The sequence below is a fragment of the Myotis nattereri genome (assembly GCF_964212035.1).
Source record: "Myotis nattereri genome assembly, chromosome: 11".
NCBI lineage: Eukaryota > Metazoa > Chordata > Mammalia > Chiroptera > Vespertilionidae > Myotis > Myotis nattereri.
The window spans coordinates 56,507,247-56,527,081 of record NC_138086.1 but is presented as its reverse complement, the minus strand read 5'-3'; the positions used below and the strand labels follow the sequence as shown (position 1 = coordinate 56,527,081).

The 19,835-nt window shown below is 38.0% G+C and overlaps 1 protein-coding gene across 5 annotated transcripts in view; it reads right to left on the bottom strand.

Annotated features, from left to right (window-relative positions):
* HDAC9 (histone deacetylase 9) overlaps positions 1-19,835 on the bottom strand; it is an 847,690-nt gene that overhangs the window by 367,311 nt on the left and 460,544 nt on the right. Inside the window, exons 4-7 of one of the 5 annotated variants that reach the window (XM_081102525.1) lie at positions 16,756-16,997; positions 12,927-13,077; positions 11,826-11,952; positions 9,108-9,229 (exon numbers count right to left, since the gene is read on the bottom strand). In XM_081102525.1, coding sequence (XP_080958651.1) covers positions 9,108-9,229; positions 11,826-11,952; positions 12,927-13,077; positions 16,756-16,997 — 642 coding nt within the window. Of the gene's footprint in view, positions 1-9,107; positions 9,230-11,825; positions 11,953-12,926; positions 13,078-16,755; positions 16,998-19,835 lie in introns of those variants that run through there. The other 4 variants (XM_081102526.1, XM_081102528.1, XM_081102527.1 and 1 more) reach the window with 4 other exon arrangements.

Here is a 19,835-nt window from a genome sequence, read left to right as displayed (position 1 = left end):
AAGATACAGGTCAAAACTCAGATCTATATAAAGGAAAGAATACGTGAATGTAAAAGAAAATATTTTATTTTTCTTATTTTTCATTGATATAATAGGTTATTCAAAATAATAATAATATCAACAATTTATTGGCTGATTTTAGCTCATGTAACAGCGAAGTTAACAACAGCAATATTATACAGGATGGGAGAGAGGAACTGGAAATACCTGTTATAAGGTACCTTACCTATTTAGCAGTATAATATTATTGGTAAGTTGATGTAGATTAGATGTAACTGTGTACTTTAAACTCGCAAAAGGAATTTTAAAAATATATATTTTTTCTATTGATTTTAGAGGGAGAGAAAAGGAGAGGGAGAGAGAGAGGGAGAAACTTTGATGTGAGGATGTAAGAGAGAAACATTGACTGGCTGCCTCATACAGGCACCCTGACCAGAGATGGAGCCCACAACCTGGGCATGTGCCCTGACCCAGAATTGAACCAGCCTTTCAGTACATAGGACAACATTCAACCAACTGAGCCACAATGGCCAGGGCACAATTTTTTTTTTTTTTAAAGTGGTACAATTGATATGCTAAGATAGTAGAGAAGATGGAATCATATAAAATACTCCATTAAAACCAGAGAAGTCAGAAAAAGAGGGAAGATTTAAAAAACAGAGAGAGAATAAGTACAATGATTATTAAACCATTACAAACTTGGTAGATATTAATCTAACTATATCCATAACCACTTTAAATGTGAATGGTCTAATACACTAAAGAGACTGTCACAGTGGGTTAAAAAAAACAAAACAAAACAAAAGATCCAACTATATGTTGCTTGTCAGAAAACAATCCTATCTAATAATCGACAAACATGGTAATTAACCATACCTCCAACAGACTTCCCATTGGCTAATCAGGGCGATATGCAAATTAACTGCCAACCAAGATGGCGGCCGGCAGCCAGGCAGCTGAAGCGAACAGGAGGCTTGCTTGCTCCAGTGATGGAGGAAGCCAAGGTTCCTCGCCTGCCGTTGCCGGCCTCTGAGCTGCACTCTAAGAAACAATGTTGCAATTATAGAAGCTAAACAACCCCCAGAAACCTGCTTTCAGCCAGCTGGGCCTCAGAGCTGGAGTTGCAACAGGGTTTCAATTATAGAAGCCAAACAAACACAGATACCTGCTTTCAGCAGCCAAGGTCTCAGAGCTGGAGCTGAGCCTCAGAGCTAAAGCTGGCTCTCAGTTCCAGTGACAGCCATAGAAGGTAAATAAATCCCAGAATAAAAAAAGAAAAGAAAAAGGAGAGGTTGGGAGCTTCAGTCGCCCGCCAGCCTGAAAACGGACCTCAGCCCCTCACCCAGACTGGCCAGGCACCCAAGTGGGACCCCCACCCTGATCCGGGACACCCTTCAGGGCAAACCAGCCAGCCCCACCCGTGCACCAGGCCTCTATTCTATATAGTAAAAAGGTAATATTCAAACTGAGCCTAACAGCAGAAGGACTGGGAATTACTGGTCACTATGACACACACTGACCACCAGGGGGCAGACACTCAATGCAGGAGCTGCCCTCTGGTGGTCAGGGCGCTCTCACATGGGAGGAGTTCTGCTCAGCCACAAGCCAGGCTGATGGCTGCCAGTACAGCAGTGGTGGTGGGAGCCTCTCCTGCCTCCTCAGCAGCGCTAAGGATGTCTGGCTGCAGTTTAGGCCTGCTCCCCGCTGGCAAGTGGACATCCCCCGAGGGCTGCCAGGCTGCCAGAGGGATGTCTGATTGCCATCTTAGGCCCAATCCCCCAGGGAGCGGGCCTAAGCCAGCAGGTGGTCATCCCCTAAGGCGTCCCAGACTGCAAGAGGGCACAGGCTGGGCTGAGGTAACCCCTTCCCCCCCCCGAGTGCACAAATTTTTGTGTACCGGGCCTCTAGTCTACATAAATAAAAATGTAAATGTTTTTTTGTTCAAAATCTTAAATCTCTGAAAGTTCTTCACCGATTGCTTTGAAATTTTGACACAACATTGCATTCGAATATGCACGCGTTTTTATATCCCTTATACCTACTATTATATAGATGTCACACCTGTGACAGGTAAAAACATGTTTTTGAAAAACAGTGCCATCTGTTGGATGTAAAAGCAACACACGTTGTACTAAATATTTTACAATTCTATTTCAATGTTTCTGTTTACAATTATAAATTGTAGATAAAATTTACTACAAATATGCGTGTCCAGCTGCAAAACAATTGATCAGCTGAGATATTCTCACATCAATTGCTGGAAATTGGGAACGGAAAGGTGCCAGTTGATTTGACCTCAGGACGAATTTCATTGCCTCATAACTTCTGCAATTTAGTGATGTCAAAAGGAGAATTGTTTGAAAAAGTATTTTCCAATATTCAAACCAATTATAAGAATCATGATTGGCTGAGTGAACTAGCTATTCTTGCGGCCAAGAACAAAGACGTCTATGAACTTAACAATATTATTCAGTCTAACATTCAAAGCGAGGCAGTCACATACAAGTCCGTCAACACTGTTATGGAAGCAGATGAAGTGGTTAATTATCCAACAGAATTTTTGAATTCACTCGATCTGCCAGGGATGCCACCGCACGTACTGCAATTGAAAATCGGCGTGCCAATTATCATGTTGTGAAATATCAACCAGCCAAAGCTTTGCAACGGCACATGGGTTGCAGTAAAAAAATTAATGAGCAACGTCGTAGAAGCAACAATCTTGACAGGACCTTTCAAAGGTGAAGATGTCCTCATTCCTCTCATTCCTATGATTCCAACGGATATGCCATTTCAATTTAAGAGATTGCAATTCCCAATTCGATTGGCGTTTGCAATCAACATCAACAAAGCTTAGGGCCAATCTTTAGAATTGTGCGGTTTAGATCTAGACGCGGATTGCTTCTCACATGGACAATTATATGTTGCGTGTTCTAGAGTTGGCAAACCAGACAATCTCTATATCTGCACAGACAATGGAAGAACAAAAAATATTGTATACCCACAAGCATTGTGAAATTAAACATATTAGAAACGTGCACTTTCTCTTTTCTTTCTTTTCCATTTAACCAGACTGAGCCACAGCAACGCGTGGCCGGGTACAGCTAGTTTTAAATATAAAGACACAGAAAGAGTAAAAATAAAGGGATGGAGAAAAATATTCCCTGCTAACGCTAGGAAATTACAAATTAAAACCACAATGAGAAATCATGACATACTTATTAGAATAGTTGAAATCCAAACAAGTGAAACTGAAAATACCAAGTGCTGGTGAGTATGTGGAGCACCAGGAAGTCGGATGCACTGCCGGTGAGTGTGCAAAACGGTACGGCAGTTTCTCTGTACGTTCCAGCTAGCACATTCCTAATCATTTACCTAACTGAGTTGAAAACTTGTACCCACACAAAAACCTACACATGAGTGTTTATAGCAGCTTTGTAACTGCTAACACTTGGAAAGAACCAAGATAATCTCTCAATAGGTAAATTGATAAATAAACACTTGTTCATCCATACAATGCAATATTATTCAGCTGGCGGGGGGTGGGGGGGGAGAGCTTTCAAGCCATAAAAAGATACGGAGGAATCTTAAATGCACATTGTCAAATAAAAAAAGCCGGTCTGAAAAGGCTACACACTGTATGAGTCCAACTGTATGACATTCTGAAGAGGACAAAACTATAGAGACAATCTAAATATCAGTGGCTATCTATTCAAAATTTTTTTGGTAAATCTAAAAGTGTTCTAAAAATTAAAGTCTAGTTATTTAAAAATGAAGTCAATGGCAGAAATGAGGACTCAGTTTGGCCCTCGTGTGCCCGGCATCAATTAGAGTTCCTTCTATGGGAAAGGACAGAAACAAATCTGCTGCTCCCGTGGCCACCATATCAGGCTCTGAAATGCCGGGCTCTATCCCCTTCTTTAAAAGAAGTTCTTTTTATTGACGTCAGAGAGCAAGGGAGAGGAAGAGAGAGATAGAAACATCAACAATGAGAAAGAATCATTGATCGGCTGCCTCTTGCACGCCCCACACTGGGGATGCAGCTCACAACCCAGGTGTGTGCCCTGACCAGGAATCAAAACGTGACCTCCTACTTCATACGTTCTCCTGAATTTACTTGTTTTATTAATAAAGGTTACAATGTAAGACTTCAAAAACTTTTCAACAGTAAGAGATTTAGTGTTAGCCTGATGCAAATAAGTGAAACTCTTTAAGATAAAAAAGATGAACAATAAAATGGCAATGAATACATATCTATCAACAATTGAATCTACAAAAAAAATGAACAAGCAGAACAGAACAGACTCAGGGATACAGAGGACTTTTTGTTGTTGCCAGATGGGAGGGGTGTTGCAGGGGATAGGCAAAGAAGATGAAGGGAAGTACAAAATGGTTGTTACAGAATAGTCATGGGCATGTAAACTACAGCATAGGGAATATAGTCAATAATATTCTAATAACTAGGCGTGGTGCTGGATGGGTGCGGGATTTATTGGGAAGATCACATTAAGTTATGTAATGTCTGGTCACTGGGGTCTACCTAAAAACATACATACATACATACATACATACATACATACATAAAACTATTAAGCACTCCCTAAGTTCTGGAATTGTGATCCGAAGTGCATACCATGCATTACTCAACTGAATTCTCAAAATAACTGTGTGAACCAAGTACAACGATTATTCCTATTTTACAGATGAGGATTGTGGCCTAAAGAGATCGAGTGTATTTCCCAAGATTAAGGATCCAGATTTCAAACTGGTAGATGGATTCAAAGCCTGTGGTACTGTGCCACACTGCTTCTCAATTCTGGGAAAACTGGTGCAAATTTATCACAAAGAATATATTTCAGTAATTCTTGCCAATGTTGTGGCAAGAAGAATTGCCACAACAATGGAAATGAGGGTCCTAAGACATATAAAAGCATTCCAGTTTTTGTCAATCTGGACTAAGATTGTAGGTGAATATTTTTAGAAGCCAAAGTGCCATCTGTGCAGAAATGTGTGTGCGTGTCCAGATGTGCACACACACACACACCTCTGTGTATTGTGAGAAAGACAGAGAGCTAGAGAGAGAAGAAGATGACAGAAAGGTTTTAAAACATTAAAAAAAAATCTCCTGGGTATTTATTCTGGATTATAATAATTTGAACGGGTTACCAAAGTACCACAACATAAATTCTAACTGCTTTACTGAGGGGAATATATTTCATCTTTGCCTTCGTTCCAATTTACTGGATGTGGAAAATGACATTGGCCTTCCAAAGCCTTAACTTATGTTTGGACCCTTTCCATCTCTGAGTCTTATTCTAGGGCTGCTGACCATTAAAGTGAATATTTCAGTGGGGCTGGAACAGTCTTATTAGCCTAAGCCAAGCTTTATATGGCTTGTGCACTTTAAGAGGTTAATCTTGCCAACCAGCTCACTTTGTTCAGAAGTATTAAATGGAAAGACTGCAACATTCAAAGGAAGGCAAAGTTCACTGGGTAAGACCCCAATAATATAATGGAGCATAAAACCTCTAGAACTTTTTACCATAATGTTTTATGACACATATGCACATACTCGTTGGAACAGAATCTACGTCAAGTGGTTTTGAAGGTCAGTTCAAAGTCACCACATACGTACTATCTTTGTTAGAATTATGGACTATTTCAAAAGTGTCTGGACCCAGAAGCTTTCTTTCCCTATTTTATAGTTTACTATCTGTCCAGCAATATACTATATTAGAGGGGAAAAAGTCACCTACTATCGCATGATATTATTTGCAGGCAAACCAGAAAGCTCAGTAAAATATTCCAAATTTCAGTATCAACAAATGCTGTGTTAAAGAATGAAAAGTATCACAGAGTGTAATTCTAAAAGGGAGTGCTACTTGAAGTAAGGGCCTTAGGGGAAAAAAAAAATTTAATTCTTTTATTCTCACCTTCACAACTAATTATAAAGGTCTTTGATGTTCATTGTTAAGAAAGGAGCAAAAGACTCTCAATTCCTCCATTTAAGACCTTGGTTTAGAAATGGGCCTGATTAGAGCTACCTATTCTATTCCTATCATTCTGATGCTTCCAAAATGCTCAAATGGTATGAGCTACTATGATTCTCCTCAGGGGAAGGAAGTGAAGGTCCACTTTGCATGACAAAGGTCAGATTTCTGCAGGCAAATCAGACACCATGGTTGACTGTTCCTAGGTTGTCACTGTCTGGCTGGGTCCAAAGAGGTCAAGAGAGATTCCAAATTGGGTTCACTGCTTAAGGGACACCCCTGGGGCCACTTTTAAAGGTCATTAAGATTTTCTTACTCTGGTTTCAGCTTTACTCCCTTAAATCTTGCTAACACACACTGGTAATTCAGTACTGATGTGGGTTAGAAGGAAACTGAAAGAATTTAGTATTCTATGCAGATCAAAAGTTAGAAAATCCACTCATTTAACAACTTCCTTTAAATCTAAGATTCAGTTCAATGATATTCAAGTAGACCACAGAGGATGATACTCAGGTCCCAACAGGAAAGCTTGTCTCTATTATAACTGTCCTGGTATCTACACTATATGATCAACGCCACTACTCGAAATTTCACTTAATATGGTGTAGCTTTCTGCAAAAATTATACCAATCATCACACATGTTTAATTATGGTAAAATTTTATTACTTTCTTTTGTAATAACTCTTGGGGTCACGAAAATACAACAAATGATGAACTGAAATTATTATTTGAGTGTATTTCGATGTTCTCTTTAGTACAAATATATATCTAACCTTTCTCACAGTGGAGTGGAAATACACTCAATGGGTTATATTTATAAAAGTTGGAAGAGTTCTGCCTATTGTAATTAATGAAGTGTATCTCTAAGTATTTTAGATTATGTGTGGAAAATATCTGTATTTAATTATATAATACTTTTCTTAGATCATGGGAACTGAATTATGAAATATTCTGAAGCCCCTATAGAGATAAAATTATTAATGGTTGCTCAAGAATTCTATTGGTACGATGCCAGAGAATATTTGGTTTTACAAATCAATAGTCTGACCCTTCCTAAGTATCAGATTTTCAATAGAAAAGGAAGAAACTTAAAATACTGGGTAAACACAGACACAGAAAATGTCTTTCATATTAGTACAGTTTTGAATGAAATTCTGTAACATATTGTGAACAGGATTTCTCTTTTAATTTTGTTGGGGATGAGAATGTCTAAAAGAATAAATTAACAGCTTGCTATTCATTCTTCTGAGAGAAAAAATCCTAAACTGTTCTCATGGAAACAATGGGACACAAAGTATGGTTTTTTTTGTCCTTGTCCTACAGTATTAAAAACATCAGATTTTCTTTCTGGATGCTTACTGACTCCAAAGGCCACTTCTTCTGCAGTCAGTTTTCAATCTCCCAGTGGAAAGAATACATTCAAAGGCTGTGTGCACAGCAGGGTAGAAGGCTTTCTCTGTGAATGTAACTGTATCACTCATCAGTAACCTCCTGCCATAAGGGGACTTGTGTTTTCTTTCCTTTTAGTGACTCCATGGGCTCTTGAATGCCAGTCACTGCCCCGAGACCTGGGGCCATATTCACATAATCTCTGTCAATAGTTCCTACACAAGCCATTGGTGCAAGTGAATGTCAAGGCTGCAGATCAAAGACCGCACACTCTAAAACGCATGTCCTTTACGGATCAATTTTCATAAACTGTACTCTGTGTTTTAGAAATACATGGAGACTCACTCTGTGCTTTCTTCCTTTTATCCCAGAGACGTTTATTTATATAAAAGGCAACCTGATTTGTAGATAGTTGTGTTACATTCTGATGCAATACATAAAATTCATTCTTCCCTTTGCATACCCTTCTTGAAGTATTTTACTGTATCTATTGTTTTACTAGTAGAAATGGCAAAATATTTGGGTTATTAAAAGAAAAAAAAGACATGGATTGCTTTGCAATATTGACAATCCTTCCCAGTGCCTGGTACAATAGACATTAAGTAATAAATTCTTACTCATGATTGATTTTTATTTTTAAATCTTCATTTTGCTACAGGTAAATTATATGAGAGAAAATAGCTTCAGCATGTGTTTTTACAATGTATACCCATTTTGAGTGCTCAAAATTGCTTGGGAAAATAAATCAAATTAGTTAAAATCATTTTCTCTCCGTAGATTTCATATACAAATTACATTGATCTATACTTCTTCAAGTAGACCTGAGTAAAATACAATGGACCAAATTATCTTCTATGAATACCTTTCAGATCACACTGTGGATATAAAATTTTTTTCTCTAAAGAGCCATATTTGAAAGAAATAACACACTTTTGAACAAAATGTACATGAATGTTATTTATGCTTACATCTTGCTAAAGTCTTAGAATATATTTATTATAGAGGTAAGAGCATTTAACACGTTAAATATGCACATATCAGAGGGCTCACAAAGGAGAAGAAGATATTGAAACAAACACAGGCTTTACAGCCACAGGGCAGCTGGCTAAATTCCAAATAGAGGCTGCACTGTCCCAGTTCCCCAAGGCCCATTTTAATATAATTACAAAAGATTATTAGGTACAAAACTTACTCTGAGTTCTCTTGTAATCTATGAGACATTAGGCAAGTCACTTACTCAGAAGGTAGCTTTGGCTTTATCTATTTTCACCACTTAAACAATTGAAATGTAAGGTCTTTAAACCTTGAAAAGAAAACTGTATCATTCCCATTTTTGTGGTAAATGACTGAGGCCCAACAGAAAATCAGATAAATGGTGAAAATTATAAAGGTCCTCATTAATGGAAAAGATCAGAATTTTCTGAAAAATCAAATTTCTATTTCCCTTAATGCTACCCTTCGTTGCTAATAAGATAATCTGACTAAAACCAAATATGATAAACTTTTAAATTACAAAAGGTACTTCAATTACAGATTGAATCACGTTGTAACAACAGGGATGTGTGTGTGTGTGTGTGTACATGTGCGCATGCCTGCGACCAAACACACACTTGTTAATGCTGAGGCCATGGGCGCGAAGGGCATAATAGCTCTCTGATTCAAATCCTTTGACTTTCTTCTGGAGGCAAAATGAAAGGACAGGTATATGATGCAAGAACAAACCGACTTACCAGTTTTCCGAAGGGGGAAATCATCCTTTGCATCTTGTGCTCCTGGTAATGTGTATTTGTAGGACGGAGACGTTCCGCTCAGGGGTGGAGAGCTTTGATCCAATGATGTATGGTGGGCAGCCCTAGGAGAGACAAGAAGGGGTCACCACTTGCACTGGAGTTTTTCCTGCGTGTTGGTCAGCAATAATCAGTTGCACATGCTGTACACGTGTCTCAGCTGTGTTTATGTTCTTTCTTTTTAGTGTGTACAAACCACAGCCTCATGTAACCGAGTTCACAACAGCAGCATGTTACGCAATGATTCAGGATCCCCAAGAATGCCCACGTGTGCTTGGTTGGTCACACAGTCACACAGAAGAGTTTGTTTTATTGAAAGAGAGAATTGACCACAAGCTTGAGTTGTGATGATCTGAGATTACTGTGTATGTTTTCTTAAGAGCCATACTAGTGAAAAAGTCATCATCCGAATCCTTTTCAGTCAATAATGTAGAACAACCAAGGTAAAAGCAATCACATGGAAGCACTTCATTTTTAAAATTGCTAGCTAGTACATGAAAGTACACGAGAAGCTTTTCTATGGAAAAGACTGTACTGTCGCAGCCTCAGGTCTCTTGACTTATACCAGTCCAAGGTGCAGACTGGGGACCGCTTCTTTCTTCAATACAAAACTGATTTCTCAAAATGCTTTCTCTTTTCTGCATAAATACAGGGAAAGAGATGCAATTGTGTAACTGGAGAATAATTTACAGGACTGACATACACTAGCCAGTGGATGTGAACATCCATAATTTTTATATATGAAGAAAACAACGGATGGGGCCTGTTATCACCAACAAGGTGCTTATTCTACTGGGATTCATCTGAATTGAATTCTCAAGAATTAACTGGTTTAAAAACATTTCACCTTGCAAAAAAATATTAAATTCAGAGTCCATAATTCCTAGAACTTTACCCAGCACCATATGGCTCAGTTGGTTGGAGCATTGTCCTGTACACCAACAAAGTTGCAGGTCAGGGTGTGAAAAGGAGGCAACTGAGATATTTTTTTCTCACTTTGTATCTCTCTCTGTCCTCCTTCCTCTCTCCAAAATCAATGAACATATCTTTGGCTAAGGATTAAAAAAAGTCTCTCTTCTTAAACTAGGCTTTAAGTAAGAAAGAATATGAATTACTTATAAATTATATTTGTAATCTATATATACAAAAGCCTAAGCAACTGTTACGACTGAATGACCGGAATGACCAGTTGATGGTCGCTATGACACACACTGACTACCAGGGGGCAGATGCTCAATGCAGGAGCTGCCCCCTGGTGGTCAGTGTGCTCCCACAGCCAACCTCCTGTGGCTGGCCAACCTCTCCTGGTCCCTCCCCCAGCCAGCCAACCTCCCGCAGTTCCTCCTTCTGTCTCACCCCCCTGCTGGCAGGCCCCAATCGGCCCAGCCCCTATCAGGACTGGGCGAGATGGCCTTGATAGGCCCTGATTGCCGGCCAGGCCTAGGGACGCCACCCATGCACGAATTCGTGCACCAGGCCTCTAGTTCTAGGTAATAAAACTGCATTTCTTTTTAAAGGCTGTGATGTTGATTGAACATCTGAAAGTTGTCTTTCTGGATTGGTTTCTCAAGTGAACTGACATACATTACAGAAATTATGATTACCACTATATTTATACAGCATCTGCCTCAGTTACATTTCTTGGGATGCAGAGAAGGGAAGATACTTAAATAAGTACAACAGCCCTTTCAATAGAACTCCTGGGATGCTTACAATTTCATTATAACAGAGTAATCAAATATTTAGTCCTTATCCTCATGATGTGAGAGATTAAAAATATGTAATTGTAAAATCCTATGGTCATGAAGCAAACATTTATAAAATGAGAGAAATTAAACTTTTATCTATTAGTTTATTAGCCAAATATGCTTTGCCTGTAAGTTTTGTCCTGATTTTGAAAAACACCTCCTGCTGTATGTTTTGCAGAAAGAATTGTGTACTATACAGTGTCTCTTTACTGGACTTGGGAAAAGATGTCCATAAAAACTGCAATACCACAATGTCCTCCATGGCCCACTGTGTGTCAGAAGCCAGCCTACTCTCATTTCACAGGGAGGGAAGAAATCGGGTGATATGCCCAGGGGTAAACTAGTCACTGAGGACTTCGATTTAGTTAGTTACCATCCTTCACTTTCTTTCCCTTCCCCTTTTATGTTTTAAATTAAAAAAAAAAAGAGTCTGGACTTTTAAACATAGCTCAGCTCTCCATCTTACAGCAAGCCAAGTAAAATGAAATCTCAACCTGTCAAATGTTCAGAAATTACTGTAAAGATATCAGATGCGCCGTCTGAGACTAGAAAAATGCAAAGTATGAATTCATTTCTAGGCCCCATCCCACGCTTGTCAGTTACTCATCGAGGGAAGAACATCTATCCTTCCTGGCCCTCAAGATGATACCCGCTCCCGTTTGGTAAGCCCTGACCTCTGTTTACATACTTTACCACATTATTTCATAGGATGCCCCCAGCAGGCTCAGAGGGCTGCTTCTGTTATTATCCTTCATTCACAGAGAAGGAAACCGGAGGGTAGAGAATTCAAGAACTGGACCCAGCACCCCATGGCTGAGAACCGGCAAGCCCCAGATCTGGGCCCAGGTGGGCTGAGTACACAACCTGTGTTCTTTATCCCCAGGTAATGAAAACAGCTGAACACTGCACATACGTGTACCAGAGCTTGGGATGGCGGCTCACGGAATGATTTTTTCCATTAGTTGGAGTGTCTTTTGTTGCTGATTTACTCAACAGGAATTCTTGAAGCTTCTGCTTTACTTCTGTACTTGCCACTGCCCCTGAAACACAGGCGGACAGAAACAGATGCTGGCTTAGAGCTGTATCCTTTCATGCTTCTAAAGTATTTAGCAAAAATTAAGAAGTAACCCCACTGGTCACAGCATATGAAGTTTTCCTATGACAAGAAGAAACCAGAGTCTAAACGGGCGTTAGAAAATGGCATAGGAAGCTTCTGTAACTCCTGATTAAACTGCCAATTTTCAAAAGACCTTCCATGATTTCCTTAATTGCTTTTGCAGAGAGGGGAGTCCCAGAATTAATACTAACTTTTTTCTAAGCTTTAACAAAATCCTGCTGGGAAACAAAACACTGCCCTTTAAAAATCAAGTATCTCGGGGAACCCTATAAGTGACTAAACACATCAAATGATCTTTTTGAATCACTATTTTGAAAAACCAACTTTTTTTAAAAAGCCTCTTTTGAGCATTAAACAAGTCAATCCTGCTGACAATTCCGGTTCAACCCATCCAGCTTTCAACCTTGTGACACCCTGATTTTGAACTGACCTCATTGCAAGGGAATTATTTGGATCTGTCTCCCTCTTGTGGATAGCTTTTTATTTTTACAAATGTTCTGCCTTAAATCTTCCCAAGGCCTCACTACTCAAAAACTAAATAGAGGCCAGACTGGACTCACAGAGTCATTACTACATGAGCCAGAGAAAGGTTATGATTAAACAGTATGGCAGAGCTGGATTGCTTTACTGTAACATTATTTTTGAAATTCAAAAATGTAGACATTAGTATCTTGGCTGAACAATGCCGTGTTTACTCCCTGAGATGCTCTGCAGACTAAATGCGGAGAGCTGATAGGCGAGGTCAAGGCTTTACATTTGAGTATCTCATTTATTCTTATAGCTTTTAATGCAGGCAATCTTGACAAATTCAATTCCACTCTTTCTCCGGCTTCTTTCTGCAGGAGGACGGGCTAAAGGGGAGGGAAGGGGGTCATCTTTTACCCCGGTGCCTCTTACTTTCTCGTCCTCTCTCTTTGCCTCTGAGAGGAGGAAGCTGCTGTTCTCTGCGATGCCTCTCTACTTCCTGTTCTTGCCTCTGCTGCTCCAGTTTCTGCTCCTTTTCTAGGAGTTCTTGTTGCTGTTTTATGGCTAGAAGTTCCTGTTGCAACTTACGAGAAGAGAAAGACATGAGAGTGTGCACTTTCTTTAAGCTTCATTGTCATCACTGACCAAAATCGAAATGCTGTGAGCTTTTAGAACTTGCTTGGATTTAGTTGACATGTTTACCCATTTTTTTTATTATAAATTATTACAGTGTAAAGGCAAGCACAGAATGCCACAGATGGTCTTAACATCATCAATAAGGTCGTTTTTAGGGAGCTTCATGACCTGTCAAAAATCATTACCAAATTCACCCAGATCTTTAGTTCCCTAAGTAGCTTTTCTTTGTCATCTGAAATATATAAACCAGGCAAAGGCAGGAACTGTCCAGAGTCTATTTTACCACTTCTTCCCCCATTACAAATAAACAACTGAAATCTTCAATTCCTATCCCAAGAAATAGAATGAGTATTAACTAAATAGAATGATGAGAAACAAGTTAATTTTGGGGAACTATACCTGAAATAGAATAAGGGTTAAGAATTGCAAAGCCTCACAGAGAAGATTCTCTATAGATTAGTGCAATCTATTATCCATAGTAGGCTCTTTTCTCAAAACAGAAGAAGACCGAACACACAATATCCTTCAGATGAGAGAGACTGATTAAGATCACTTCCATTAAACTGCACTTTGATGCACTGTAGTTTGCTTGTCTGCATCGCTTGATTTCATTTCCAAACAATGAATAACATGAATAGGAAGCATGCTTAATAACTGTTGTAAGATGCCAGCTTGCACTCAGAGTGAGAATTTGATATCTATGAATAATAGGAAACATGCCCACTGAGGAATAAGTAAAGACTGTGAATTCTACTTAGATTCTGACATTACCAGATCTGTGATCTAGGCAAGTTACTAAACTAGAGAGAGGCTTGGTTCCTCATATGTAAGACAGAGAAATAATTGCCCTCACACATCATGCCCAAAACATACATGAAATTTAGTTTGTTAAGTTTGAACCATACTACTTTTAATTATTATTCCTATTTTTAACTCTCAATACCAATGAATTTAGTCAATATGCTGTTCATATTAGGTTGTGACCCAAAGGTATGAAATGTATGATGCAAAGTAACAGAATAAAAATAAAAAGCACTGTGGAATGCTATCAGCGTTAGGCAATGTGTTAACTATGATAGCGCCATCCCTACTAGAAGGATGGGGTTAGAAGCATTTCTGTGTACTCTTTATATTAAATCTTTGTCATTTTGGCTTTGCTACCCTAGTCTTTTATTGGATGTTTTTAGATATTCCATTGTTAACAGAAAAATTCAGAACTTTGCTTAAAGTCTACCTTGAATGTTAATCCTGTACAGATATTAGGATTGGTTAAATGGATTCAGTTCTTCACCCAAACCCCAATGAAATAAAAAGCACTTTAAATTTAATCTATCTTAGGAATCTAGAAAGGCTCTAAATTTAATTTCCATAGCCACCATTTATTATTGAAGACTATAGGCAGGGGCTGGGAAAAAATAGAAAAGTGTCACCCCTCCATTTTCAGACGGTTTGGTCCAAGGGACAGGCACGATTGGGATCGCTTCGGAGACAAACAAGGTAGGACTACAAATACTGGAACCACCAGCCACTGTCTGTGTGGCCCTGGGCAGGTTAGAGTATTTCTCTTTGCCTCAGTTTATTAGGTGGGAAAATGGGATAATAGCATCTAACTCGGCAGATGTTTATAATAGAAGCTAACGTAAATAAAGCCTCATGAATTGTCTTCCTCATTAAAATAAAATCAAAATGAATGCTAAAATCATCAACTTTTAGCTTTACCCATAAATAAATGGAAAACAATAATAGTTTTGAAAAGCAAAAAACTTGTTAAATTTCCTAAAATCTTATGTCTGTCTTCAGTTTCTGAGAGAAAAAGTTACTGTCTTGAAAAATCATTTTTAAAGTTAAATTTCCCTTTAGCAACCTCAGGGTCACTTTTTCTCTCAAGAGCCTCCTCTTTCTAATATTTTCCAGGTGTCAGTAAACCTACCATGTTACTTTGCTTGGGCCAAAGTAACAATTAATTACCTACTTTCTCCCATTAATTTTTCAGTAAACTGAAACAATAAATTCATTTAAAATGTTATTTTCATGTTTACAATTAAAAAATACATCACACGTGAATGAAAAGAAGTAAATGAAGTAGGTGGGGACTTATCAGTATTGCCCTGTACTTAAGGCAACATGACTCACCTACTAGAGCAGAATGAACCACACAGTTACCTAAACCTTAAACTATGGTGAAAAACATAAATTTCACTCATCATCATTGCCATCTGAACTTGCTTCAAATGAAGAAGAAGATCTAAACATCAATTTTCCTATTATTGTTTCAAAGGTCAAAAAATAATGCTTCAGAATCATTCAAAAATAAGTCTATAAACTAAATGAAGGTCCTATTATTACAAAATATAGCCATGTATGACTGATTCCACATGGCTCAGTCTTATTCTTAAGGTATCCTGTGGATCAATAAATTGCAAGAGTTCATTTAGTAAAGTTCACTGATAAAATAAAAAATTTATTATAGTTTATATTAGGTGTTGAAGAATGTTATTTTGGAAAACAAAATAGACCTTTCAGTCTAAGGAAATATCCTATAAAATAAGGGACATTGGAAAGAAGAGATCATTTTTACCTTCCCAGACACTGTAATATTAATGTGGTAAAATGGTATAATATTAATGTAGTTATCTATAGTAACTCCATATAAATGTGTTGTTATTTGATATGTGAGTAATAGATCAAGCATCTATCATATAATTTATCATATTAATAAAATAACATATTTAAGTCATTTTGAAAGAATTGAACTTAACATAAATATTTTATTATAAATATTTGCTGCTGTAGAGTTTTGTCATAATACATTCAAACTAGACATCTATTCAATCAGACGAAAATAAGTTTTTTAAAATGTCTTTGTCAAAAAGTTGAAAAACATTTTATAAACAAAGCTAAAGTAATACTTACTTCTGAAGATAAAAGGGAAGAAATAGGTACATAGACATTTAAAATGACCTGACAAGAAAATAACCCATCATAAAAAATTCTGGGACATGGACCTATTTCTCCTCTTAGAATAATTTAAACAACTTGAGTCTGAAATTGTCTACAACTGCTGACATTCTTTCAATGAATTATAATCTGTAGTCCATTAGACTCACATAAAAATACTGAAAATATCTGTATCAGTTTCTTCATATAATTCTCTCAAGCTTTTTACGTGATTGTTTCTAACATATCCAGTATGAGGTCTTTTTCATAAGAAACATGAGGGGGAAAATAAGTGACTGAGTTATCCTTTCTGATCAATAATATAAGCAGATTCTTTATAAATAGTTAAATGAGCCTTCTGAGGCTAATGATTCTTATTGGAGGAGAACAGATGGGGCAAATGAACAAAATCATGCAATAGAGAATCTTTTAAAAGGGTGGGAGGCTACTCTTCCCTACTATTGACGCTGTAAACTAAAGGATAAAGAGTGAGTGAGGCCCCTTCAAGAAGCAAAGCAGGTGTGTAGTCAGCCTTCCTAGCACTTACCAAGGTTTCCCCCAGTGCAACCACCCTTTCCTCCAAGCCATACTTGCATGTGTAAACAACAGGGAACCGTCCCCCCAGTGCTCCTTCTTCCGCCCAGGGCCCCCTGAGGGCAAAGGTCAGAGGCAGGGACACATTTGCTACCTTGATGTGCTCCTGAAGCTGCGCCTGGTGCTGCCGTGTCAAGTTCTCGTGCTGCTTCTGAAACTCGGCAATCAGGAGCTGCTTCTGGATCTGCTGCTGTTGCTGGATGAGGAGTAGCTCCTGCTGCAGCTGCTTCTCCCGGACGACAGGGTCCACCACGGGCATCATCATCCTGAGGTCCGTCCGTAGGTCCAAAGGGGAGATGGGCTCCAGGCCCACAGGAACCTCTGACTTTACATCCACTGGAGAAAGGGGGGGGAAAGGAAAGGATGATAAGAGATGTGTCCTTGTCCAAATCCATGCTGAACACAGACAAAAAGGAAGACACTATACGCATGCAACAAATTTTACACCAACAAATTTAGTCTATTTTTTCCAATGATGATAACAGGTCTTTCGTATATCAATTTTGATAAAATGTACCATATGCTAATTCCCCCCCAGCAATTGGTACTCTGCCTTGAATCATCCGCATTTACCCTTTTCAAAGAGATGATTCCAATTATTTAGAGGCATCAAAGTCGTTCATAAAACATATTCTACTGGATCACTTACAAAGGTCAAGTTAATTTAGGACCAAAAATGCGTCTCTGCTGAGGAAAGGAAGTCATGTTTTAATAGAGAACTTCTAACACAACTAAGTCTGAATGCTTGCAAACACATTTGTTTGTAACAAGAGTCTGAAGATACATTCTAAGTTAAAGCTTTTTACATAATGTTGGGCTATTGGATCCATCAAAGAAAAACACAAATCTTCAAGCTGAAATGTGGGAAATGGTGAGCAGATTAGTTGATCAACCTTGGCAAGGAAGCCAAGTCCAGCCATAAAGATATGAGGCTGCCTAGCTTCTCTGTGCTGGTTTTTATTTATTTTTTAAAATATATTTTTATTGGTTTCAGAGAGGAAGGGAGATGGAGATGGAGAGAGAGAGAGAGAGAGAGAGAGAGAGAGAGAGAGAGAGAGAAACATCAATGATGAGAGATAATTATTGATCCGCTGCCTCTTTCACACCCCACTTGGGGATCAAGCCCACAGTCTGGGCATGTGCCCTGACCAGGATTTGAACCGTGACCTCCTGGTTCATAGGTCGACGCTCAACCACTGAGACATACTGGCTGGGCTCTGTGCTGGTTTTTAAATGGTAATGATCTGTATAGTAATCATCTTATTCCTAAATTAAACAAGGCATAAAAAAATTTTAGGATGCTTAGAACAAATATTCAATCAAGTAACAGGATGAAGAAAGATTGAATAATCTGAAAATAACTATAGCTACTTAAATTTATAAAAATTAAGTTAGATAACGTGTATAAAATTCTTAGCATGACTTCTAAGAGATAACTTTCCAGGAGTGGGATAAGCGCAAGAGCTCACAGACAGGGTAGATATGCAGATATGCCAGCTGTTCATGGCTGGCATCCATCCTGATTAGTCAGTGTATATGCCAAACTGGTTGTTAAATATTTTGAATATGACCTTTGGCCACAGGAATCAAGAAAAGTATGTAGTTGAATAAAACAGATTTAGATAAAGATAATAGGGATTTTGGAGGGAGAATGTAGGCCAACTGAACTGCATGTCTTTGCTAAAGTGGTCATCCACTACTGAGACCCAAGTAATTACTGGTGGAAAAAAAGAAAGAAAGAAAATACATATCCAGAGTAGAGAGAAGACAATTAAAAATAACTTATCCCTAGCTGGTTTGGCTCAGTGGATAGAGCATTGGCCTGGGGACTGAAGGGTCCCAGGTTTGATTCCAATCAAGGACACATGCCCGGGTTGCGGACTTGATCCTTAGTAGGGAGCATGCAGAAGGCAGCTGATTAATGAATCTCTCTCATCATTGATGTTTCTATCTCTTTCTCTCCCTCTCCCTTCCTCTCTGAAACCAATAAAAAAATATATTTAAAATAAATAAATAAATAAATAAATAACTTAAAATATTTTAACACTATGGGAACAAGAAAACAAAAAAGCTTCTATAAGTAAACTTTGACATGCAGGCTGCTTATTTTCAACCTCTGATCTAAAATCTAAATTCCTGTTCCCATCCCTCTAACTGTGACCATGAGCATGCTATTAAGTTCTCTAGGCCTCCGTTTCCTCATAGGTACAATGCAGGTAATTACAGCAGAGTAACAACACAGAGTTGTTAAAAGGGTTAAATTGAATAATTCACTAAAGACAACATTACACATCCCTCAATAAATGCTTTTGGTTTCTTTAGTTACAGAAAAATGGTAATTTCCTGTATAGTACAATAAACCATCAACACTGTGTAGTCACAAAACAAAAGTATTAGAAGCAAGTATGAAAATAAAATTGTATATGCTACATATTAGAAAATAAAAACACTAAAACTTCTAGGAAATGAAAAAAGAAAATAGATAAGCAACTCAAAAATTTCACCTTCACTAGAAAAGCAAGGCAACTTTTAGGTCAAAATAAGGCATCATTTTCTAATTATTAAATATCAGATATATGGTTGATGTATATGTGTGTGTTTTGTCCCATTGTAAGCATCCAACAAAGTAGACAACTATAAATCACAAAATACACTGCCAATTGGTTTAAAACTTCTGAAAAACAATTTATTAATATATATTAAGAGGCATTAAATATTTCTGCCATTTGATTCAGGTTTGCCAACTCTAGAAATCTATCTTAAGAAGATAATACTAACAGGAAGAAACAGTTCAATGCTGTTTACTGAAGTGCTATTGTTTTCATTGAAATCACCAACTACAAGGAAATGTCCAAGGAAAATATGTCATGTCCATTAGGTGTAAAAACATGCAATCATTAAAAATGTTTATGGGAACATGAAAAATGTTGTTACAGCATTAAATGAAAAAAAACAGTAATAAAAGTGAAGTAAACCCTATGATATCTCTTTAAACTACATAAATATAATTTAATTTAGTCAATATACATTTATGAGAACTTTAAGTTGCCAGGCATGATTGCAGATGTTGGAGTTTACTAGTTAAACAAAAAAGACAAAAATCCCAGCCCTCACAGAGCATATCACATCTACTGGGGTTTTAATTACATGACTCTCTGAATTTTAACAGCAAAG